Raw genomic sequence first — 25,919 nt, 5'->3', positions numbered from 1 at the left:
GTTGCTGGCAATGGGGCTTGCTTCTGAGTAAACCCTCCTAGGGTCATGATTCACCCTAGAGATGCACGGTTGCTTCAAAGCAAAGCCACCAACTACCACCAAGCTTACTCCTGAGTAACGCATGCCTCTGAGCCAACCATTTTTTCTAAACTAAAACCTCAGTATTCAGGTTAAATTGCCGGGTTGGCACTTTGCAATAAATAAGTGGGTTTTGGATTACAGTTTGGGCACTCGGTCTCAAAAAGGTTAGCCATCACTGCCCTAGGTAGCTGATTCCACTGTTGCACAACTCTTACTGTAAAAAAAAATCTAATATCCAGCCGGTACTTGCCTTTCTTCCCATAATTTAAACCCATTATTGCAAGCACTGTCCTCTGCTGCCAACAGGAATAGCTCCCTGCCCTCTTCTGACACCCCTTCAGGTGCTTCAAGAGAGCAATCATGTCCCCCCTCAATCTCCTTTTTTCCAGACGGAACATTCCCAGGTCCCACGGCCTTTTCTCCTACGGCTCAGTCTCCAGGCCCCGATCATCCTCGTCACCCTCCTCTGCACCTGCTCCGTTTTGTCCACATGCTTTTATTTATTTATTTATTTATTTATTATATTTGTATACCGCCCTCCCCGAAGGCTCAGGGCGGTTTCCAACAACATAAAAATTTAAAACATCATAAATATAAGTTAATTATTTTTGAAGTGAAGCCCCCAGAACTGTATCCAGTACTCCAGGTGAGGCCTGCTTGTATCTATCCACTACTACATTCCAGTCATACCATCAAGTCTGTGCAGCCGCCGTCTGCTCTTCCAGGATGCTTTCGAGTGCTTCCTCTAACCCCGTTTTCTCCCCAACCACACACCTCAGTCGCTTTTTTGAAAGGCTAAAATTACTTTTCTTTAAATGTCTGGGGCTCAGATATCTCTGGAAGCAAGAGCTTCCTTTTGTGATTATACCATAGGTAGTCAAATTCCCTCTGCCCATGCTCAGAAACACTCTGCTCACTCCTACTTCATATGCTCCAGCTCTGGATGCAGAGGGCCTGGATGGTGGGTAGGCAGGGTACCAAGTCCAACTGTTTGTTTCCTGCACATTTGGAAAATAAAAACTGCAGGAATCCTGAGGTCTAGAATTTTCAACTAAAACTAATCTTGGCGTTTTTGGGATGCCTAATTCTTAGGTCACATTGCAGATTCTGCAGTCCCTCACTGAACCACTGAAAAATTGCAAGGACAAGAACATAAGAACATAAGAACTAGCCTGCTGGATCAGACCAGAGTCCATCTAGTCCAGCTCTCTGCTACTCGCAGTGGCCCACCAGGTGCCTTTGGGAGCTCACAGGCAGGATGTGAAAGCAATGGCCTTCTGCTGCTGCTGCTCCCGAGCACCTGGTCTGCTAAGGCATTTGCAAGCTCAGATCAAGGAGGATCAAGATTGGGAGCCAGAGATCGACTTCTCCTCCATAAATCTATCCAAGCCCCTTTTAAAACTATCCAGGTTAGTGGCCATCACCACCTCCTGTGGCAGCATATTCCAAACACCAATCACACGTTGTGTGAAGAAGTGTTTCCTTTTATTAGTCCTAATTCTTCCCCCCAGCATTTTCAGTGTATGCCCCCTGGTTCTAGTATTGTGAGAAAGAGAGAAAAATGTCTCTCTGTCAACATTTTCTACCCCATGCATAATTTGATAGACATCAATCATATCCCCCCTCAGCCGTCTCCTCTCCAAACTAAAGAGTCCCAAACGCTGCAGCCTCTCCTCATAAGGAAGGTGCTCCAGTCCCTCAATCATCCTCGCTGCCCTTCTGTGCACTTTTTCTGTCTCGTCGATATCCTTTTTGAGATGTGGCGACCTGTGTTGCACCTTTACTGCACATTCGGTATGCCTCCGTGAGTCAGTCACTACTTGGATTTTCTGCCTCGGGTACCAAAATGTGTCCCGGCTAGTCTTCTACCCCATGTATAATTTTATAGACTTCAATCATATCCCCCCTCAGACGTCTCCTCTCCAAACTAAAGAGTCCCAAACGCTGCAGCCTCTCCTCATACGGAAGGTGCTCCAGTCCCTCAATCATCCTCGTTGCCCTTCTCTGCACTTTTTCTATCTCCTCAATATCCTTTTTGAGATGTGGCGACATTTCAAGAGCCAGCCATTGTGTGTATGAGCAGATCTTTTTTCCCCCAGGACATCTCAGCCCAACGTTACCTGCAGTCGTATCATTTTTTCCAGCAACGTGCCTCCAGAGAAGTGCTCCACGTCTGTAAGCCGCAGGTCCAGCTCCATCAGCCTCACCTGGATGGTTTCCCGTTCCGATTCAAACTCTTCCCATTGGTTCACAAAATACTGAGGAGAGGAGGAAAACAGAAAGGACAAATGCTGTCATTTTTGTTCGGAGCCAAGAGCACCTGGGCTGCTTTCGCACTGTCACAGAGGCGTAGTGCCCACGGCGACGTGTCCCAGGTGCCCACCATTTGATCACGTGGGCACCATGGCACTTGCCAATACCTTTCCTGACCACTTTCTAAAGTGTTTTTAGAAGCATTCGGATTTATGTCCCGCTTTTCTCAACCATAAGGAGTCTCAAAATGGCTTACAAAACTAGTTTTCTTCCTTTCCTCACAACAGACACCTTGTGAGGTAGGTGGGGCTGAGAGAGTTCTGAGAACTGTGATGGGCCAAGATCACCCAGCAGTCTTCATGCAGAGGGGGCGGAGCATTCCTGGGTGGGGCTGTGGCAAGGACGCAGCCACTGCGCCGGTCCTTGGGCGGGAAACGAATGCACGCAGGCGCAGGCTGCCACGCACGCCGGGGCACCTCCTGCTAGACTGCTTCATGTTCTGCCCGCTACTGCTGAGAGGAGGGGCGTAACTAAGGCAAACATCACGTGGCAAAATCACCAATTAGTGACCCCCTCTCGGCACACACAAATAATTCGTAACCTACTCTCGGGAACCTGTGAGAACCTGCTGGATCCCACCTCTGCTTGCAAGCTCCTTTCCCTTCCTCTCTCCACAACAGACACCTTGTGGGGCAGGTGGGGCTGATAGAGTTCTTGAAAGAACTGTGACTAGCCCAGGGTCACCCAGCAGGAATGTAGGAGTACAGAAACACATCTGGTTCACTAGATAAGCCTCCGCCACTCAAGTGAAGGAGTGGGGAATCAAACCCAGTCCTCCAGATTAGAATCTTCTTGCTCTTAACCACTACACCAGTGGGGGGGAAACAGGTGGACGATGACTAGTCTGCATTATCCAACCGAACCTGAGTGAATTAATCTGGGAAACCTCAGCCTAAATTTCTTGTGTGGAGCAACCTGGGACAAAATCTTAGTAGGAATACTCTGATGCCGCTTTTTTTAAAAAAAAATTGTCCTAGTCTGTTATTCCTGGGACAAACAGCAGAGGGTATCGCCATCCAAATTCTGTTGAGTGTGAAGAGGCGTCTCTGTGATACAATCAGAATGCAGTGGCTGCTTTGTTTACTGGAGGGGGGGGGCAGAGAAGCGGAATCAGTTAGAGCAGGGGTGTCAAACTCGTGGCCCTCCAGATGTTCATGAACTACAATTCCCATCAGTCCCTCCCAACATGAGCACTGGCAATACTGGCAAGGGCTGATGGGAATTGTAGTTCATGAACATCTGGAGGGCCGTGAGTTTGACACCTGTGAGTTAGAGGATACCAGCATCAAAGATAGCAGAACACTTCATTGTCTTTTCAACATACAAAAGTGCACATTTTTCTCCTTTGAATAATCAGGGAGGTCCCAAATGTTTCAGCCAACCCGTTCAGCATTTCTTTCCTCCCAGCCTGCTCTGCTCCATCGATACAGAACATTCCACTTCATTTCTACTCAGTACGGCCAGCTGGTTCTCACCTTCAGCCGCTTGTAAACGGCAGCTATCCTTCTCTGCAAATTCTCCCATCGCTGGTTGACCTCTTGAACGACAGATCTGAGGTGAAGGTCGATGCCGCTTGTCCTCACCAGCTGCCGATATTGCCGGTTTAAGTCTTCCAGGAGAATCAGTTTCTCCAGGACTTGCTTCTGGAGCACCTGAAAGGAAGAAGTCAAAAAGAACAGGGGGTGGATGTTGGATCAAGAGCCTCTAATCAGGCATGTGGAGAAGGGGGAACCAGCGGACATTGTCTACTTGGAGTTCCAAAAGGCTTTTGACAAAGTTCCTCACCAGAGACCGTTGAGAAAACTCAGCAATGAAGGAATAAGAGGGGAAGTCCTCCTATGGATTAAAAACTGGTTCAGGAAGCAAAGGGTGGGTTTAAATGGGAAATTCTCACAATGGAGAGATGTAGGGAGTGGTGTCCCCCAAGTTTTGGGACCAGTGCTCTTTAACCTATTCATAAATGACCTGGAAGTAGGGATGGGTAGCGTGGTGGCCAAGTTTGCGGATGATACCAAATTATGTAGGGTGGTGAGAACCACAAAGGATTGCGAAGAGCTCCAAGCGGACCTTTATAAATTAGGTGAGTGGACTAAGAAAGGACGAATGCAGTTCAATGTAGTAAAATGTAAAGTGATGCACATGGGGCAAAAAATCCAAACTTCACATACACACTACAGGGGTCAGTGCTATCAGTCACAGACCAGGAAAGGGATTTGGGCGTCTTAGTTGATAGTTCCATGGGAATGTCAACTCAATGCATGGCAGCTGTGAAAAAGGCAAACTCTATGCTGGGGATAATTAGGAAAGGAGTTGATAATAAAACTGCAAGGATTGTCGTGCCCTTATATAAAGCAGTGGTGCGACCACACTTGGAGTACTGTGTTCAGTTCTGGTCGCCACATCTCAAAATGATATCGAAGAGATAGAAAACGTGCAGAAAAGGGCAACGAGGATGACTGAGGGACTGGAGCACCTTCCTTATGAGGAGAGGCTGCAGCGTTTCGGACTCTTTAGTTTGGAGAGGAGACGTCTGAGGGGGGATATGATTGAAGTCTATAAAATTATGCACGGAGTAGAAAATGTTACAGAGAGAAATTTTCTCTCTTTCTCACAATACTAGAACCAGGGGGCATTCATTGAAAATGCTGGGGGGAGAATTAGGACTAATAAAAGGAAACATTTCTTCTTGCAACGTGTGATTGGTGTTTGGAATATGCTGCCACAGGAGGTGGTGATGGCTAAGGACCTAGATAGCTTTAAAAAGGGCTTGGACAGATTTATGGAGGAGAAGTCGATCTATGGCTACCAATCTTGATCCTCCTTGATATGAGGTTGCAAATGCCTTGGCATTTTTAAGTGCCGTCCAAGGTCTTTAGGCACTGCACCCAGTGTGCCGATCACCACTGGGACCACCTTTACTGGTTTGTGACAGAGTCTTTGTAGTTCAATACTTAAATACTAATACTAATACTAGTATTAGTATTATTATTATTATTATTATTAATAATAATAATAACATTAACTAACATTAATATTAATATTATTATTATTATTAATATTAATATTAATATTTGTATTAATATTTGTATTAATATTAATATTAATATTTGTATTAATATTAATATTAATATTAATATTAATATTAATATTAATATTAATATTAATATTATTATTATTATTATTAGTAGTAGTAGTAGTAGTAGAACTAATATTAATATTAGTATTAGTATTAATAACAATATTACTATTACTATTACTATTACTATTACTATTAATATTAATATTAATATTAATATTAATATTAATATTAATATTAATATTAATATTAATATTAATATTAATAACAATATTACTATTACTATTAATAACAATATTAATAACAATATTAATAACAATATTAATATTAGTATTAGTATTAGTATTAATATCAGTATCAGTATCAGTATTAATATTAATATCGATATTGATATTGATATTAGTATTAGTACTAATGTTAATGTTAATGTTAATATTAATAATGTTAATGTTAATATTAATATTAATAATGTTAATGTTAATGTTATTGATTTGGTATACTGCTCTACTCCCAAAGGACTCTGAGCGGTGAACAACAAGCATAAAACAAGTAACATAATCAAATAATACATTAAAATCCATTAAAATTCACTAAAAACCCAGTAGCAACAATACCTCATATATATTTATGTGACAGTGTCCGGTCCTACTCCTGGGAGGGGACCAACAGGTTGTCAAAGAATTGTGCAGTTATGAATTCCCTGGGTGAACCTTAACCATCCCTTGGGCGGACACCGTGCCTTTTTTAGCAGTTACCTGTTGGTTGGGAGTGACCGTGAGTACCCTGGATATCGTTCCTGCTTTTTCTCATGCAAGATGAGCGAGGCTGATGTGGATTTAAAGAGCAAAATCAAAACACAAAATTTGGTCAGGGGAAGAAGAGAACAAAAGTGCATTTTCTCCCCAGTTGCCTTCCTTTGTAAGGGTAGGAACCAGGATCTGAAAGACTCGTTTGTTTGCTCGGTGTTAGATTTGGCGCATCACCACCCCTTTGAGATAAAAGGACTAGCAGAACCTCGGATATCAGATCTGTCCTCTCCCAGGAAGGTGCTTTGCTTACCTCTAACCGTTGCAGCTCTTTCTTGGAACTGGTGTAAGAGACCTGGGAGGAATTGGCAGAGGTGGCGGTCAATTCGGCAGCCCACAGCCAGTCCTGGAAGCGGGAGAGGGAATCCTGGAAGGTGTTCTGTTGCTGCCAGGCCTGCTCAGCCCTGGTACGAGGACAGGAATCATTTCAGCGGTGCATGAAACTTGAGAGGCCGCCACATGCATTGCTGGAGACTGCCCTACAGTTGTGGTTTTCCCTGCCTGGAGAAGAGAATCCTGTTGCGCATGCCTGCTACCATGCAATGTTCCAGTCGAGAGCCAGCATGATGTAGCAGTTAAGTACCCTAGAGACCCATGTTCAAATCCCTGCTCATGTCATGGAAGTTCGCCAGGTGCCCTTGGAGCCAGCCACACCCTCTCAGCCTCACCTACCTCACAAGGTTGCTGAGAGGATAAAACGGAGGTGTTGTAAGCTGCTATGGGAGAAAGGCAGAGTTTGGGGCAAGGGGAGGCAGGCATGTAGTGGATGGAATGTCGTCCACCAATGGGAGCACAGGACTCACTTCATGAGTCCTGCACACCCATTGGTTGAGGGTTGTCGTCAGTCATTCCATCCATTAGTGAATCTATATATATAAAAATCTATCAGTGCGTTTTTCTGCTGACAGGTAATCTCCCAAACTACTGGACCGATTGCTTTGAAATTTTCACACAATGTCGCATTTGCGTGCGGCCAGGTTTCCATACTGTTTCCACACCTTCTGTTGTGTACATGTCACAACTGTGCCAGTTATTGTGTACATGCCACACTTGTGACAGTTGGAACCACAGTTCTGTTCCGCAACAGCGCCATCTGCTGGCCATCAAAGCAACACCCTCTGGTACAAGGGAACCAACCATGCCTTCCTTGAAAACCACTGCCTTATGGAGTGAAAAGGATGGGGTGGGCTATCTGCACATGGCCCACCCACCCTAGCGGAGGAAGGGGAAGGTGAGGGAGGGTCCAGGGGTTTGCTGGACCAAACGCTCTGAAATTTGAATGCAACGTAGCTCATGCCTCCCAGCGTGTTTTACGCTAGATAATTCGCCTGCAAGGGAAAGGAGTGAAAGGGACAGGACTAGCCCACCTGCACATGGCCCACCCACCCTAGCAGAGGAAGGGGAATGTTAGGGAGGGACTGGCTGGGTTGCCATGCAAGAGAACGGGACAGAGGGAGGGGAGCGAGGTGCCCCTTGTCCCTCCCCTCCCTTGCAATCATTGTGCAATGACACATGTTCGAACCATTCACTTCCCCTTTTCTTTCTTTTCCATTTCACCAGACTCAGCCACAGCAATGCGTGGCCGGGCCCGCTAGTTATGTATAAGGATAGTGGATTGCTGTAATAAGCACCATCCTTAAAAAAACACAGCTTCCTTAAACTCCCCGTGTCCCGTAGAAGTCGTCTGTATCCGACAATGGGAGATTTGACTCTCGAAAGTTTATGCCCCAAAGTCTTGATGGTCTCTAAAGTGCCACTTGAATTGAGTCTCCCTCTTCTACTGCAGACCAACAGAGCTATCCTCTGAAACTAACTTTCTAAAAGTTATCCTTTTAAGCACTTACTCGCGAGTAGCAAAAAGGGATTTATTTTTTAGGGTGACGTAAAGGACAAGAGTGGTCCCGATCTTGAAAAATCTTCCAGGGAAATCTGTGGAGCGCTTTGAGCTCTGCTACTTTTTGGATAGCCCAGGCCAGCCCAATTGTGGAAGCTAAGCAGGGAAGCCAAGCTAATGCTAACCCCGACTAACATTTGGATGGGAGACCTCCAAAGGATATCAGGATCATGATGCAAAGGCAGGCTGCCGGGAACCGCTGCTTGCCTCCTCCACTAGCCAAGGTAAGTGGGCCACAGGGAGGTTGCAGGGGGGACGCTAGGTGGTGGTGGGGCCCAGGTGCTGTTTCCCCCCCAGTTCGCTTCTTTGTCTTGATAACCCTATAGGGCTGTGGTGGTGAACCTTTGGCACTCCAGATGTTATAAACTACAATTCCCATCAGCCCCTGCCAGCATGGCCAATTGGCCATGCTGGAAGGAAACTGATAAGTGAATCTAGAGATTACCATAAGGGGATCTGGGAGTCAGTCTATAAGGTCTGGGGTGCCATAACATCTGGGGTGCCAATTGGCCATGCTGGAAGAGGCTGGTGGGAATTGTAGTCCATAACATCTGGAGTGCCAAAGGTTGGGGTGCCATAACATCTGGAGTGCCATAACATCTGGAGCACCATTTGGCCATGCTGGAAGAGGCTGATGGGAATTGTAGTCCATAACATCTGGAGTGCCAAAAGGTTTGAGTGCCATAACATCTGGACTGCCATAACATCTGGAGCACCAATTGGCCATGCTGGAAGAGGCTGGTGGGAATTGTAGTCCATAACATCTGGAGTGCCAAAGGTTTGAGTGCCATAACATCTGGAGCACCAATTGGCCGTGCTGGAAGGGGCTGATGTGAATTGTAGTCCATAACATCTGGAGTGCCAAAAGGTTGGAGTGTCATAACATCTGGAGTGCCTCTGGGGCACAATTAGCCCGTGCTGGAAGGGCCGACAGATTACTTGATCCCATAACATATATGGAGTGCCAGGTTGGATTGGCTAACATCTGAGTGCCACATAACAACACTTATGGAAGCAGAGTAGTGCTGGAAGAGGCTGATGGGAATTGTAGTCCATAATATCTGGAGTGCCAAAGGTTCGCCACCACGGCCCTATAGGGGCCCCCTGCAAGTGAGCTGTGACTTGATACCGCTTTCTACCATCACCACCCCTTTTAGAAATCACCACTTGACGCTGGCTATAGATACCTTTGTTTCTTTAAATGGAAATGCCACTATTTATTTTTTAAAAAGCCAAGTTAAGGTGAAGCCAACCCAGTCGCCAACCTGCCACCACCTGCCCCACTTCTCACCTGATCCGCTTTTCCAATGACACTGTGCATAAGCTACGAATGGATGTTTCGTGCACCAGCTCCCCACATTGGCCCGTGAGCGCAGGTCGTATGTAGTCGTCTGGATGGCAGAGAAGGGGGTGTTCGCAGCGTAAAGCAGCCTTCTGCATCCTTGGAGTCCCGGCAGCGATTGCTTCAGCCTACTGCCCCCTTGACTGAGGACACGCCGGAGCTCTCCGAGAAGATTTTGCAGAGAACCCAGGAAACCATAAATGCCACATGACGTCCATTCGTGCAGCAAGTTCAGGGTCTGCTCATGTCCTTGTCAATCCTGGCTGGAAAGGAACAGAGTTCATTGCGGGGGAAGCAGAAAATGCGCTCAAGCGAGCCAGAGGCAGACCCTGAGAAGAAGGAGGAGGAGGAGGAGGAGGAGGAGGAAGAGGAAGAAGAGGAGGAGAAGAAGAAGAAGAAGAAGAGGAGGAGGAGGAGGAGGAGGAGGAGGAGGAGTTTGGATTTATATCCCCCCTTTCTCTCCTTCAGGAAACTCAAATTTGGGCGTCTTAGTTCCATGGGAATGTCAACTCCATGCACGGCAGCTGTGAAAAAGGCAAACTCTATGCTGGGGATCATTAGGAAAGGAATTGAGAATAAAACTGCAAAGATTGTCATGCCCTTATATAAAGCAGTGGTGCGACCGCACTTGGAGTACTGTGTCCAGTTCTGGTCGCCGCATCTCAAAAAGGATATTGAGGAGATAGAAAAAGTGCAGAGAAGGGTGACAAGGATGATTGAGGGACTGGAGCACCTTCCCTATGAGGAGAGGCTGCAGCATTTGGGACTCTTTAGTTTGGAGAGGAGACGTCTGAGGGGGGATATGATTGAAGTCTACAAAATTATGCATGGGGTAGAAAATGTGGACAGATATAATTTTTTCTCTCTTTCTCACAATACTAGAACCAGGGGGCATTCATTGAAAATGCTGGGAGGGAGAATTAGGGTTAGGACTAATAAAAGGAAACACTTTTTCATGCAACGTGTGATTGGTGTTTGGAATATGCTGCCACAGGAGGGGGTGATGGCCACTCACCTGGATAGTTTTAAAAGGGGCTTGGACAGATTTATGGAGGAGAAGTCGATTTATGGCTACCAATCTTGATCCTCTTTGATCTGAGATTGCAAATGCCTTAACAGTCCAGGTGCTCGGGAGCAACAGCCGCAGAAGGCCATTGCTTTCACCTCCTGCATGTGAGCTCCCAAAGGCACCTGGTGGGCCACTGCGAGTAGCAGAGAGCTGGACTAGATGGACTCTGGTCTGATCCAGCCGGCTTGTTCTTATGTTCAAAGGGGCTTACAATCTCCTTGCCCTTCCCCCCTCACAACAAACACCCTGCGAGGTGGGTGAGAAAGGTGAACAACCGATGGGGTCACAAGCACTGAAAGAAAAACAGAGAAGGAGAGACAGAAAGAGGACTGGCTCAGCCACATGGAGGCCTAGTGGGAGCCCCTTTTGATGCCACGCTCAGATCTGGAAAACAGAAGGTCTGAAGGAAGAGGGTGTCTTGAGCATGCTCAGTGTGAACTGATCAAATGTGGTCTGGAGGCACCTGCTGCTAAGGCAGAAGTAGGGCTGGCAACCTCCACGGAGCATCTGGAAAGACCCTGATATTACACCTGATCTCCAGACAAACAAGGTCAGCTCCTCCCAGTAAAATGGCTACTTTGGAGGGCAGTAGGGTTGCCAGCCTTTAGGTGATGGTTGGAGATCTTCTGGGGTTACAACTGATCTCCAGGCAACAGAGATCAGGTCACTGGGAGAAAATGGCTGCTTGGGAAGGTGGCTTCTTCAGCACTATACTCAGAGGTGGGATCCAGCAGGTTCTCACCAGTTCCCGAGAGTGGGTTACTAATGATTTGTGTGTGCCGAGAGGGGGTTACTAATTGGGTCCGCTTTTCCGTTGTAGGGAATTCCGGCTTAGGTCCAAAAATCATGAAGTCCTGTTGTTTCCTATGTGGCTGGTTAGCGAAGGTAGAAAACGGGATAATTCTCCTTGTTGGGCTGTTTTAAAAACATGTTCTAGAAATATGGTAAAGTTCCTTGTTTAAGGAAAGTCTCCTTCTTTTGATTTCTAGAAACAACATTAAGTATTTGAAAGTATTAAGTATTTGACAGGCAGTCAATTAAAGGAGAAGTGGTTGTTTCTGTTGGCAGCAGACGATGATAGGACTTGCTAGAATGAGTTTACATTTTGGACAGAAAGATACCAGCTGGAAATTAGGAACTTTTTTTTACAGTAAGAGTCTTTTTACAGTAACAGAGAAATTATTAATGCCCCGCCCCTGGAATGCCCAGCCACGCCCTCGTCGTGCCCCGCCCAGCCCCATTGGCGCTACGCCACTGTTTGAATCCCACCACCATGGGAACCTGTTACTAAAATTTTTGGATCCTACCACTGACTATACTCCTCTGAGATCATGTCTCCCGTCCCCAAACCTCACCCTCCCCAGACTCCACTTCAACATTGCTAGGAATTTCCCAAACCAGAGCTGCTAACCCTAAAAGGCACAGTGGCTTCTTTTTATGGCTTCTTTATGGCTTCTTTAAGCTGTAAAATATCAGAAATAAAGAGAATGGGGGAGAAAAATGGGGCGGGGCGGGGCAGGGCGGGGGGACAAAAGGCCAGAGAGTGAAAGGCCAGAGGGCAGGTTGCCTCTGCTACCTTCCTGCCAAGTTCACAGCTGCTTCATCTGTGTCTGTGCAAATAAACACATGGAGGTTTATGGCCCAGGGAGCGCATGACGAAGAAGGAACTGCTCAGTATTTCCCACCCCACCTGCTCAGCCGCAGGGACACGAAGACCAGAAGCTGAGAGGCTTGGAAGGAGCCCTTGGTCCGGGCAGCTTCCCTGCAGATTGTGGGGCCAGGGGCTCGCTGCACTGCGTTGCCCCCTTGCTCCTATGCAAGGATGGGCTGAGAGCAGACCATGCGTGCACACACGCGCACACACACGCGAGTTAATACTGCCCAAACCGGCTTCCACTGACTTGTTGCCTAGAAAATCACCTCACGTTAATCTCCAGTTTTATAACTTTCTGTTTTTTTCAGCACATTTTTTTCGGCATCAAAGAGAGAGAGATCTGGCTTTATGGCTTCAACTGGGGCAGGGCGGGCTGGAGATATGGGGGTGAGTTTATGGAAAGTGGGGTTTGGGGAGTCAGGGCTGCCAAATATCCGGTTCCTGTTTCCTGCCTGGCAGCCCTAAAATTAATGGCAGTCCCTGGAGATCTCCAGGCCGAACCTTGAAGATGGCAACCGTAACTGAGGGCTTCCATTTGTCCTCTGCCCTGACCTCGATGGCCCAGGCTAGTCTGATCTTGTCAGATCTCAGAAGCTAAGCAGGGTTGGCCCTGGTGGTGAAGGTGAAGGTGAAGGAGAAGGAGAAGGAGAAGGAGAAGAAGAGGAGGAGGAGGAGGAGGAGGAGTTTTGGATTTATATCCCCCCTTTCTCTCCTGCAGGAGACTCAACGGGGCTGACAATCTCCTTGCCCTTCCCCCCTCACAACAAACACCCTGTGAGGTGGGTGGGGCTGAGAGAGCTCCGAGAAGCTGTGACTAGCCCAAGGTCACCCAGCTGGCATTTGTGGGAGTGCACAGGCTAATCTGAATTCCCCAGATAAGCCTCCACAGCTCTGGCAGCAGAGCTGGGAATCAAACCCAGTTCCTCCAGATTAGATACACGAGCGTTTAACCTCCTACGCCACTGAGTACTCGGATGGGAGACCACCAAGGAAGTCAAAGGTTGCTATGCAGAACCAAGCCATGGTAGCTCTCCCGGGTCATTTCCTGCCTTGGAAACTCTATGGCAGGGGTGTCAAACATGTGACCCAGGTGCCGAATCCAGCCCCTTGAGAGGGCTTATCACAGTGATGGCGAACCTTTTCGAGACCGAGTGCCCAAATTTCAACCCAAAACCCACTTATTTATTGCAAAGTGCCAACACGGCAATTTAACCTGAATACTGAGGTTTTAGTTTAGAAAAAGCGGTTGGCTCCGAGGCGTGCGTTACTCGGGAGTAAGCTTGGTGGTAGTCGGTGGCTTTACTTTGAAGCAACCGGGCAACTCTTCCAATGGGTGAATCACAATTCTAGGAGGGTTTACTCAGAAGCAAGCCCCATTGCCAGCAACCAAGCTTACTCCCAGGTAAAGGATCACGTTTTAGTTCTTCGCATGAAAATCAGTGGGGTTTAGCAGCGCTTAATACGGTTACCTACACTGCTTCCCCAAAACTAGGTCTTAGGTTTAATGCTAATAATCGAGCCCAGCGGCCCAGGCCAGCCTAGATGTGGGGGGGGGGGGGCGACTCTGTGCGTGCCCACAGAGAGGGCTCTGAGTGCCACCTCTGGCACCCGTGCCATAGGTTCGCCACCACTGGCTTATCAGTTCTGTGAGCCAGCATGGGGGGGAGGGGGTCTGTGCCTCAGCTGACTCGTGGACCTGATAAGCTAGTTCTACTAATAGTGAAATTTTTAATCTGTGATTGGTTCCTATCCAAGCTTGCTAAAGGGGCTAATAAGATCTCTCCGTGCTCTCTGCTGCCTGATTGGTGCTTCTCTAACCAGACTATGGGACAAATAAGATAACTCCATTTCCCCTCCTTCTCTAATTGGTCAGCTTTCAAAACCCTGAATGTGTATGACTGTTCAGCTTTCTAATACAGCTAAAGACCTTAAATTCATTCTAATACTTATATTTTTCTATTTTCAATAATATACGTTTTTTAAAAATGTCTTCAAAATCTCTAAGTTGCTCCTGAACTCGGCACCGCAGACCAACACAGTGACACCCGAAACTCTTCTGACATGTTTCAAAGAGGTCCCAGGGCTCATCTTTGGGTCTCCATAAGGAGCAATACCACATTTCACCCCCTCTGCCCACCCATTCACTCTCTTGGAAGGTCGTTTCAGAGAGTAGCCCAGTCGGTCTGCAATAGAAGAGCTAGATTCAGACCCAGGAGCACCTTTGAGATAAACAACATTTACAGGGGATGAGCTTTCAAAAGTCTTAGCTCTCTTCTTCAGACTCTGGATTCTCACCTCCTGAAATCTCGTTGGCCTCTAAAGTGGTCTCGAATTTAGCTGTTCTTTTAAAACAGGAGGCCAAAATCTCACACGCGTCATCACACACCCATGAGAAGTCCGACTGCAAACCTACTTTCCTCCAAGGCCAGTCAACCAAACCAGAGCCAGAAAGAATGAGGGCCAACATAAGAACATAAGAACTAGCCTGCTGGATCAGACCAGAGTCCATCTAGTCCAGCATTCTGCTACTCGCAGTGGCCCACCAGGTGCCTTTGGGAGCTCATGTGCAGGATGTGAAAGCAATGGCCTTCTGCTGCTGCTGCTCCTGAGCACCTGGTCTGCTAAGGCATTTGCAATCTGAGATCAAGGAGGATCAAGATTGGTAGCCAGAGATTGACTTCTCCTCCATAAATCTGTCCAAGCCCTTTTTAAAGCTATCCAGGTGAGTGGCCATCACCACCTCCTGTGGCAGCATATTCCAAACACCAATCACACCTTGCATGAAGAAGTGTTTCCTTTTATTAGTCCTAATTCTTCCCCCCAGCATTTTCAGTGAATGCCCCCTGGTTCTAGTATTGTGAGAGAGAAAAATTTCTCTCTGTCAACATTTTCTACCCCATGCATAATTTTATAGACTTCAATCATATCCCACCTCAGCCGTCTCCTCTCCAAACTAAAGAGTCCCAAATGCTGCAGCCTCTCCTCATAAGGAAGGTGCTCCAATTCTTCAATCATCCTCGTTGCCCTTCTCTGCGCTTTTTCTATCTCTTCGATATCCTTTTTGAGATGAGGTGACCAGAACTGAACACAGTACTCCAAGTGCGGTCGCACCACGGCTTTATATAAGGGCATGACAATCTTTGCAGTTTTATTATCAATTCCTTTCCTAATTATCCCCAGCATAGAGTTTGCCTTTTTCACAGCTGCCAGGCATTGAGTTGACATTCCTGTGGAACTATCAACTAAGACGCCCCAATCCCTTTCCTGGTCTGTGACTGATAGCACTGACCCTTGTAGCGTGTATGTGAAGTTTGGATTTTTTGCCTCTATGTGCATCACTTTACATTGTGCTACATTGAACTGCATTTGCCATTTCTGAGCCCACTCACCTAATTTATCAAGGTCCGCTTGGAGCTCTTCGCAATCCTTTGTGGTTCTCACCACCCTACATAATTTGGTATCATCTGCAAACTTGGCCACCACGCTACCCACCCCTACTTCCAGGTCATTTATGAGGCCTGGGAATCCGTTTTGCTGCTAAGTCCTGCCTTGGAAAACATGATGCGGTCCAGAATGGATGCACTTAGAATTCCCAAGGGAAGCTCATCAGGGGTTTCCTAAGTCCGAGAAAGGGGAAGAAAGCACACTAAAAGGTAAACTCCACCACTGCAAACGTCACCCTGCAAGAAGCAACCACCGAATAGCTCTGAGCAAACTCACCGTTGCCAGAAAGACTGGGTGTATTCATTCCTGAGGCTAAATCAACAGTTGCTAGTTGGCAAATGTGTAATCAGAAGATGAGAAGACTAGTGGGAACACATTTTGGTACCCGAGGCAGAAAATCCAAGTAGTAACTGACTCACGGGGGCATACCAAATGTGCAGTAAAGGTGCAATACAGGTCGCCACATCTCAAAGAGATAGAAAAAGTGCAGAGAAGGGCAACAAGGATGATTGAGGGACTGGAGCACCTTCCTTATGAGGAGAGGCTGCAGCGTTTGGGGCTCTTTAGTTTGGAGAGGAGACGTCTGAGGGGGGATATGATTGAAGTCTATAAAATTATGCATGGGGTAGAAAATGTTGACAGAGAGAAATTTTTCTCTCTTTCTCACAATACTAGAACCAGGGGGCATTCATTGAAAATGCCGGGGGAAGAATTAGGACTAACAAAAGGAAACACTTCTTCACGCAACGTGTGATTGGTGTTTGGAATATGCTGAGGTGGTGATGGCCACTAACCTGGATAGCTTTAAAAAGGGCTTGGACAGATTTATGGAGGAGAAGTCAATCTATGGCTATCAATCTTGATCCTCCTTGATCTGAGATTGCAAATGCCTTAGCAGACCGGGTGCTCAGGGGGAGCAGAAGCAGCAGAAGGCCCTTGCTTTCACCTCCTGCCTGTGAGCTCCCAAAGGCACCTGGTGGGCCACTGTGAGTAGCAGAGTGCTGGACTCGATGGACTCTGCTCTGATCCAGCAGGCTCGTTCTTATGTTATGTTCTTAATGAACTCAGAAATCCGCTCATGGCTTATGGCATGGCCATCTCTGGGAAGGAAGAGAGAAGCAAGGTTGCCGGTCAAATAATATAAATCTCCATCCTAAATGCAGGACAGGGAGTGGAGGGCAGTGTCAAGATTGCAAAGCCAATTGAAGTGGTTTTGCTGACAAACAACAAATCCCACCCCCAGTCCAAGACTGAGAGTAGTACAAGGATGAAATTTCAAATGGCTCTGCTCATGTAGAAAGAAAAGGAGAGGAAAGTGATGCGATCCTTTTGTCAGGAGGGACAGTCCAAACAGATATTGTTGCGTGAGAAGCTATTGAGCACACTTATCTCAAGGCCGAAGTATCGCCTTCTCGGCAAAGAACAGAGCGTGTAACTTTCTCACGGACACTGTTTTTGCTTTGCTTTGTTTTGAATCCTGGGTAAATCCAGTTCAACTCAACGGCGACAGTGGACTCCTTCACTTCACCACTCCTGGCGCGGAGAAACCCGTTTTTCTCGCTGCCAAGTGCACAGTCTGGCCAAAACCTTGGAGAACTGCGTCACCACACAGAGAGTGAGCTCATGAGCCCATGCACACCGATGCCACATTAAAAAGAGGCTCCCAAATCCAGGACTTGGGTTTGAAACAAGACAGAATCCCAGAATCAGTTTCAATACCAGGGCTCAGTCCAGGAAGTGAAATGCATCTCCAACGAGAAGGGGAACCTCTGCACATGCACGGGGTAACGTTTATCTTCATCACTGATAATCACAAGACATTCTATGGTTAGGGAAAGAGCATCAGCAGGTCATTTCCGGACAGAGTGGAGCCTGCCTTGGCACCTCTTTTGGGGGGAGGGGAACCAGCATGCCAATTCTGAGCTGGGAAATTCCTGGACATTTGGAGGGGGCGCGGCCAGAGGAAGGCAGGGTTTGGGGCGGGGCCTCAGTCATACAGCCCATCCTCTGAAGCTGCCATTTTTTCCAGCAGCACTAATCTCTTTAGCCTAAGGTGACCAGATTTTCACCTTTTTAAAGCGGGGAGACAGCGTGCATCGCGACGCCAGGAGCGCACTGCCTTTTAGGCTCCCGGGTTTCACTGCCCTGTAACAGCAGGCGGGAAACCGGGAAGCGCCGTAAACGAGCTTAATCGTCTCCTGCACCAGCGTCTGCACGGGAGGAACTACCCGCACTGCCTTCTGGGGCGCTCCCCTGTTTCCCACCCTCTCACAGGGCGGGAACCGGGAGCGCCCCAGAAGGCAGTGCGGCAGCCTTCCAAAAATCGGGAGATTTAAAAAAACCCGCGGGACGCAGGACAAATTGCTTAAAAGCGGGACTGTCCCACCAAAAGCGGGACGTCTGGTCACACTACTATAGCCTCAAAGTCAGTTGCAATTGCAGTTGAAATCTTCAGAGAACACAACTAACATTTAATTTATAGTAAATAGACAATTAGAAGGAAAAGATGAAAAAGCTCACCTCTTCGGCCAAATCCAAAATGTAAGTGCGCGTGCAGAGAGAGGCTGTCTGCATGTTCTCAAAGGCACTCTTGTCCATGTTCATGATAGCCTTTAAAGAGTGTTGCCAACCTCCAGATGGAGATATCTAGGGCAGTGGTGGCGAACCTATGGCACTCCAGATGTTCATGGACTACAATTCCCATCAGCCCCTGCCAGCATGGCCAAGTGGTGGCGAACCTCTGGCACTCCAAATGTTCATGGACTACAATTCTCATCAGCCCCTGCCATCTGACCACGCTGGCAGGGGCTGATGGGAATTGTAGTCCATGAAAATCTGGAGTGCCATAGGTTTGCCACCTTGGATCTAGGGGGACAGACCTCCAGATGACTAGAGAAGATGACTGCTTTGGGGCACAAATTCTATGGCATTAAACCCTGCTGAGTTCCCTCTTGTGCCCCAAACCCCACCTTCCTCAAGTTCCCCCTCCCCCCTCAACCTCCAGAAATGTCTCGACCTACCTAGAATTGTCAACCATACTTGTAAAACAGGTTCTGAGACGGAGCCCCCGGTTCAGGATTAACGTGAAGTCCTTGTTTCCTTCCAGGAAGCCAAAGAAGACGTTTCCCTGTCTTCTGTGCAGCTGTTTAAAAATAGGATCAGCACACTTCCCTTCCAAGCCTGGGTCAAAAGCTGACCCAACTGTGCTCTGCCTTATCAGCCTCTTTTGCCTTTTCAAATATTGCAAATATTCTCTTTGCAACTAAAACAAACAGTGTGTGATTCTCTCCTGGCAGTTGGGCTGTTATGGCTGCTCCAAAACAAACAGCTCACTCCCCCCCCGGGGCCATCGCACACATACACAAATACACACACTCACACCTCCTGCCAGCACACTTGGGCAAAAAACGTATTTGTGCATGATGGCCGATCAGGCTTTCTCTCTTAGAACCAAGTTGGCATATTTAGTCTCTAAACAGGGACAGCTTGAATGAGGACAGGACTGAGCCCAAGGCTGTTTCTCAGAGCGAACGTGACGAACAGAGCGACTCTGAACGTGCACAGAGGGCATTTGTCCTTTAGCTGCTCCCCTCTACCTATGACAGAGGTGCAGAAATTCAGAGGGAAAGCCTCTAGTCTAAGCATAAGTCCTGGTACCTCGGATTTCCAGAATTAAGCAACAGCTTCCTGGGGTTACAAACAAAAAAATGTTTTGATGAGCTGCTAAAGGACGTTAGCATCAGCATGAGCCGCCGGGGTTGGTAAGAGCGGGTGTGTTTGGGGGCCACTTTCTAAACAGCAGACTGAAAAGGGGAGTTCTTTGGTTTCATTTCAACATTACTTCCAGAGCAGAAACACAACTATCTAGAGCAGAGCACAGGTAATGTTATCCTGGGCTCTTCTGGAAAGAATTACAAAATACAACATCAGAACTGATTTGAGAACTGTATTACCAACAGGATTTATGCTCCTTTCTGATAAGATAAAAATGGCTAAGCTTCTAAATAACTCTAATGTTGAAATCTCTGAAGCTGTTGCTATATTTTTACTCTGTGTACTGCAAGTTGTGCAATAATGATCTTCTTATTGTATTTGGAATTCTTGACACACACACGTTTTATGCCTAATAAAGGTTTTGGATTTGGATTTGGATTTTGGAAAGAATGAGGGGCCCAGGTGAATGCATTTTGAGCCAAGCTCAGCCCTAGAACTGCCATTCAATTCTAACCTGACTTTAGAGAAGCAGCCAAAAAAACAGAGTACTTCTAGGCATGGTCGAAATGCTTTTTCTAGAATTAGTCACAGAAGGATGGGAAATTGCTTGTTTAGAAAGGCTACCATTTATAAACAGCACAAACAAAATGGGGATTGGGCGTGAAGAGGGATCAAAAGGGTCTGGGGAATTCAGTTGAAGCCGTGGGTTTCACTGGGGCATGGCTCGCTCGTAATGGGCCAGGAGCGGAGTAGAAATGTTGAGAACAACCATAATGGCTGCTAAGAGAAGTGTCTGAGTGAACGCTTCCGTCCGTTGCAGATCATTCTGTCCCCTATTACCGATCCTTGTGGAAATATGACCCAAGCAGATGCTACCTGTTCCAAGGTACACACCTCCTCTAGATACCTGCACTGTGCCGCGTTGGCTTCCACCCAGATGAAGACATGGATTTGTAAATGTCAAAGTACAGTCCCCGTGGCCGGGTTTGTGTTTGCTGCCGTTAGGGAAAATGCTGCAGCAGCATCTTGGGGAGATTTACTGCCAACACTGGTGGCTTCTAAGCCACGCAATAACTTTGGTAAATAAGAAGTGCTGTATCTTCTGTTGTGCCTCGACGCATCAGGCCGAGAACTGTTCCCAGGAGGGATGGGCACAGAGGTGGGATCCAGCAGGTTCTCACAGGTTCCCAAGAGTAGGTTACTAATTATTTGTGTGTGCCGAGAGGGGGTTGCTAATTGGTGATTTTGCCACGGGATTTTTGCCTTAGTTACGCCCCTCCTCTCGGCAGTAGCGCGCAGAACTTGAAGCAGTCTAGCAGGAGGTGCACCGGCGTGCGTGGCAGCCTGCGCCTGCGTGCATTCGTTTCCCGCCCAAGGACTGGCGCAGTGGCAGCGTCCTTGCCACACCCGTCATGCCCCGCCCAGCCCCATTGGCGCTACACCACAGTTTGAATCCCACCACCATGGGAACCTGTTACTAAATTTTTTGGATCCCACCACTAGGGATGAGCCTTTGAGAAACACACCAAACAAAGCCAGAAAGTAGTGACCTTCTCCTGTTATTTGTTTCCAGTTTCAGGGAGATACACTGCCTTTGAATATGGAGGTTCCCATTCACTATTAGGGCTGCCAGTGGACCTCTCTCTCCACAAGCCAGCAACCCGCATCGCTGTGTCTTGGTACAATGAGTGCCACATATTAGTTTTATATTTGTTGGAGCCTTCTCTTCCCTCTATGCTGAAGCTACAGAGAATGACCCGGCATTCTCTTGGCTCCTTCCGCACATGCAGAATAATGCACTTTCAAACTGCTTTCAGTGCTCTTTGAAGCTGTGCGGAATAGCAAAATCCACTTGCAAACAGTTGTGAAAGTGGTTTGAAAACGCATTATTCTGTGTGTGCGGAAAAAGAGCGGGAGAGAAACTTCCTGCTTTGCAATGTTAGCAATTTTATAAACCTCCATCTTTTCTGAGGCCCGTCTGAAATACTATCGCTGGCAACCAGAGGCAGGACGTTCTTTGAGGGGCACCTCAGTTATAAAACACCCGGTCAAAAGTCAGCCGGTTGGCCACTAGACTTCTGTTTTTTAAGCACCGAATCAGTACTTTTGTGTCCACTCAGGTTTCCGGTTGACCATCTTGCCAATATTGGCTTCTCTGCCTCGCTCAGGCATTAAAACAAGAGAACATCTAGTGCAGTGATGGCGAACCTTTTCGAGATCGAGTGCCCAAATGGCAACACAAAACCCACTTATTTATCACCAAGTGCCGACACGGCAATTTAACGTGAATACTGAGGTTTTAGTTTAGAAAAAACGGTTGGCTCCAAGGCATGTGTTACTTGGGAGTAAGCTTGGTGAAGCAACCGTGCAACGCTTCGAATGGGTGAATCATGACCCTAGGAGGGTTTACTCAGAAGCAAGCCCCATTGCCAGCAACCTGAGCTTATTCTCAGGTACAGGTTCGTGCTTTAGTTCTTCCCATGAAAATCAGTGGGGTTTAACAGTGCTTAGCAGGGTTACCCACACTGCTTCCCCAAAATTAGGTTTAATGCTATTAATCTCCCTGAAATAATTACACTATTATCACACTGGGGGCCTGATGGGGGAAGGGGGAGGGGTATGGGGGGAGGGGGAAGTAAAACTTTCACTTTCTGAAACCCAATATACCCTCCACCAGAAAATAGAAGTAAAAAGAAAGTCAAGGAAGGCAATCCTAAGCAAGAATGCTGTGCGAGGGGCGGGATAACTTCAGGAAAGCTAAATTGGTGGAGCAGCCATCTGATCTGCGGTTTTTCCATCACATGTCATCACAGCACTGGAGTTCCCACAAAAAAGCAACAGGAACAGAAAAATAAAAGCAGTTCTAGCAAAGACCTTGGTGTGCTTTAAAAAAACTCCTAAATGCATCTCGGTTCCGCCACCCTAGGCTCGATCTGCCCAGGCAATCGGCAAAAAAATTGGGCCTGAGCGTTTCCCCGGTGTTCGCAAAGGCACACGTTTTGTTTGTTCAACCCTGCCAGCAGCAGCAGCAGCAGCGCTGCTGCTGCTGCTAGCCTACTCCAGCCTCCAGCAGGTCCTGTGTGAACCCGCCACTCTGCCCTGTGCTGCTTCAGTGCCTCCGCCCCACCCACTTGAGCAGGGGCCAGCCTGCTCTAGCCTTCAGCAAGTCCCACGTGCACCGCTCTGCGCCTCTCTAGCATCTCTGCCTCCTCTGCCTCTGCCCCCCCCCCTTGGGCAGCAGCCACCCAGAGCACAGGCACCAGGCCCGCCAGCCGAGTCCTCCCTGCTCGCCGCGGTGCATGCACGTCATGCCCAGCGGCCCAGGCCAGCCTAGATGTGTGTGTGTGTGAGGGAGTGACTTTCCACCCCCCACATGACGAACACTGTACACGCATGCTCACAGAGAGGGCTCTGAGTGCCACCTCTGGCACGCGTGCCATAGGTTCGCCACCACTGATCTAGCGTTTCAATCCATGTTCATTCTGTTTACGAAGGGCTGTTATTTTGTCATTCTTAATAGCTAAAACAATTTTTAACTGATGTTGATATGTATGCTTTGCTATGTTTTAGAATTAATCTATTACATTTTTAAAAAATGTACCCTTCTTTCAGTGAGCTCAAAGCATCAACATAAGAACAAGCGGTTCATCTAGTCCCGTGGTGGCGAACCTTTGGCACTCCAGATGTTATGGACTACAACTCCCATCAGCCCCTGCCAGCATGGCCAATTGGGGATGGGGCGGTTTATAAATCAAAAAAATAAAAAATAAATAAATAAAATAATTCCAGATGTTGTAGACCAGTGGCGGCGAACCTTTGGCACTCCAGATGTTATGGACTACAATTCCCAATTGGCCATGCTGGCAGGGGCTGATGGGAGTTGCAGTCCATAACATCTGGAGTGCCAAAGGTTTGCCACCACTGTTTACCCTGGAAGACGAGCCACAGGGCATACAGGCTGAGGCCTTCCTACTTCCAGGTGGCTCTGGGATTCAGAGGTTGACTACCTCTGGACATGGTCACCATGGCTAGTAGCAACTAGATGGTAGATCTCTTCTCCTTGAGTCTTTTAAATCTCCCTTTCAAGCTGTCTAGGCCTGTGGCTATTCGTTATCTCCTCTGGCAGCGAACTCCACATTTTAATTCCTCATTCTGACAAGAGATATTTTCCTTGAATCTACAGCCCATACTTCCTTGAATTTATAGCCCATCAGCTTCACCGGATAACTTCAAGCTCCGTCATTTTGGGAGAAAGACAGAAAGCTTCCCCCTCATTTTACCCTCACAACAACCCTGTCAGGGAGTGAGGTTAAGAAAGAGGGAGACCAGCTCCTTGTCACCCAAATAATATTTTATGCTGCTCTGAAAACTTTTGAAGGCAAAGAGATGGGATAGGAGTCTGTTATATGAAGAAATACCAGGTTGCTCGCACCATTCTTTCTGTGGCATTTTACCCTTAAGAAGTGGCATCTTAAAAGGTATAGTTTGGCCCACCACCTGTCCACAGGCCCTTTTGCCTCAGCCAAGGATGGGCCACACCTTCGGGAACACCATATGCTCTTTTCCAAATCGGTCAGCTATCAAACTTTCCCTTGTCTGAGCAAACGGACCTGGCATTTCCCAATCCTTCACTGGAAGGGCCATTTTGGAGTAATTTTCCAAACTGCCCTGGTGCAGATCCTTACTCACACAACATGATAGGTCAAAGAAACACCCCCAGTCCAGTTCCTGCATTATTTCATCAGCGGAAGCGGATCCGGTCAAAGATCTGCATTTGTCTACCAGATTTTCTCTGCTCCTGTATGACTCCAGCTCAAAAAACAGTTTTCATTAGCACAAACTTGTCAAGAAATAACAAAGCGGAACTCTGACTACGCTCAGAGAGCATCTCATCTGGCATTGTGTAATCAACACCACTAGGCATTGATATAGAATCTGGAGGGAAACCTGGAAAGAGAGCAGTCTTTTTGATAAACTGAACGAAATGCGATACATTAAAATCTGCCACTCATTACTAGAAGGCCATCTTTAATTTCTGTTTTATTGCAACACCCCCAAAACATACCCCTCAGTTGCAGAACCAGACACCAATTAAAAGCTATTGTCACCAGGCGGACAATCAAACATACAGCTATCCCGTCCACATCGCAACTTTCCCCATCACAGTTTTGATAAATCCCGGGTCAGCATAAGAAATTAAATAGGAATTTGGGGGCAGATTTGTGGAAGCCGCAGGTGACACAGAAAACGTTCAGAAACTCAGAAATGCATAAAATGTATATTATTGCACAATATCAACATATTTTATCTTAATACCACAAATATACACATTTTAAAAAAAAAGTTAAAAGAAAAAAATCAGACTTATTCTCTGGTTCAAAGGGAGGGGCAAATCTTTTAACGTGGATTTCCAGATCACGGGGGGGGGGGGGGGGCGTATCCCTAACCCTCACGATGTGGAAGGGATAACTGTGTTTAAAAGGTGAAGCCCCGCATCATGCAAATAATAATCAACCTTGTGTCAAATTGTATGACTTTAAATTCTCATCTAAGCCAAAGTCCTGAAGTCTGAGAACAGGATCCACCCCACATTGCAGACAAGTATCTCAGGTATGTTCGAGGTGGGTCACAACCTACCTGAAGTCACTGGGTCTCCCAGAGGAGTCCCATCCTGCGTCACCCCAACACCTTCATTCTGCATCTCACGGAAGGTGGAATTCTTTGTACCACGGACCAAACTTTTCAATGGCTCCTGCCTTGTCAATCATTAAATCAGTGCCCAAAGGCCACTGTCGCGTGAGACACGGAGAGTCTTAAAACAGGACCAAACTCCACCTTGTCGTCCGGATCTTGCACGTCAACAGAAGGCAGGTCTTACGTGATGTGCTCAGGAGGGATTCCTAAAAACCGCTGTCCACTCACCCAGGTGCTTCCACCACCACCCCGCCCCATTCAAAGCAGGTGAGCAGCAGCTATCTGCAGATAGCTGCACAAAGGGAAACCAGGAAAGGGAGGGTTGTCAAGTAACCTGACTCCCCAAAGGTAAGGAGGGAAAAAGCCCAACCCATCCATTTGCTTGCTGGCGGCATAAACCAGGTGCATTCTCCCTGGCAACTTCTTCACGGGGAAATAGAAAAAAACAAGGCAGAACTGCAGGATCCCTGGGGGAGGGGCCCCCTCTACATTAGCCCTTGAAGCCCCAGGGGTACTTTTATGAGTATGACTCATAAATTAAATTATGGTCATGTAATTGGAGGAGAAAAGGCCACCGATCCCTGCTTTCATTGTTTGCGCTTTATGTTTTACAGGAACTGAATTTGCACAGCGAAACAGTTACGGCTAAAGGTCACCAGTTAAGTCTAACTGACACGAGGCGTGTGTTGTTTGCGAGCCGTTTCGTTCTCCCCCGTTCGATCAGGTCTCACATCTAAATCGGTGTGAGTTTTTTTCACATCTGTGTGCATTTTTGGGGGGGGGGGGCCTCCTGGGGATGAATCTGAGTTACAGCCTGGCCCCAGAAGCCATT

General features: G+C 47.4%; 1 protein-coding gene across 3 annotated transcripts in view; it reads right to left on the bottom strand.

Annotated features, from left to right (window-relative positions):
* The window catches only part of SYNE4 (spectrin repeat containing nuclear envelope family member 4), a 41,315-nt gene that overhangs the window by 15,112 nt on the left and 284 nt on the right, over window positions 1-25,919 (bottom strand). Inside the window, exons 1-5 of one of the 3 annotated variants that reach the window (XM_048499095.1) lie at window positions 25,031-25,919; window positions 9,462-9,775; window positions 6,530-6,680; window positions 3,870-4,046; window positions 2,202-2,339 (exon numbers count right to left, since the gene is read on the bottom strand). The exon at window positions 25,031-25,919 is cut by the window's right edge and continues 284 nt beyond it. In XM_048499095.1, coding sequence (XP_048355052.1) covers window positions 2,202-2,339; window positions 3,870-4,046; window positions 6,530-6,680; window positions 9,462-9,610 — 615 coding nt within the window. In that variant the 5' untranslated portion in view covers window positions 9,611-9,775; window positions 25,031-25,919. Of the gene's footprint in view, window positions 1-2,201; window positions 2,340-3,869; window positions 4,047-6,529; window positions 6,681-9,461; window positions 9,776-18,699; window positions 18,828-25,030 lie in introns of those variants that run through there. The other 2 variants (XM_048499096.1, XM_048499098.1) reach the window with 2 other exon arrangements.

Source organism: Sphaerodactylus townsendi, linkage group LG06 (genome assembly GCF_021028975.2).
Source record: "Sphaerodactylus townsendi isolate TG3544 linkage group LG06, MPM_Stown_v2.3, whole genome shotgun sequence".
NCBI lineage: Eukaryota > Metazoa > Chordata > Lepidosauria > Squamata > Sphaerodactylidae > Sphaerodactylus > Sphaerodactylus townsendi.
The sequence above is the reverse complement of the archived record's forward strand: the minus strand, read 5'-3'. Positions and strand labels throughout refer to the sequence as shown.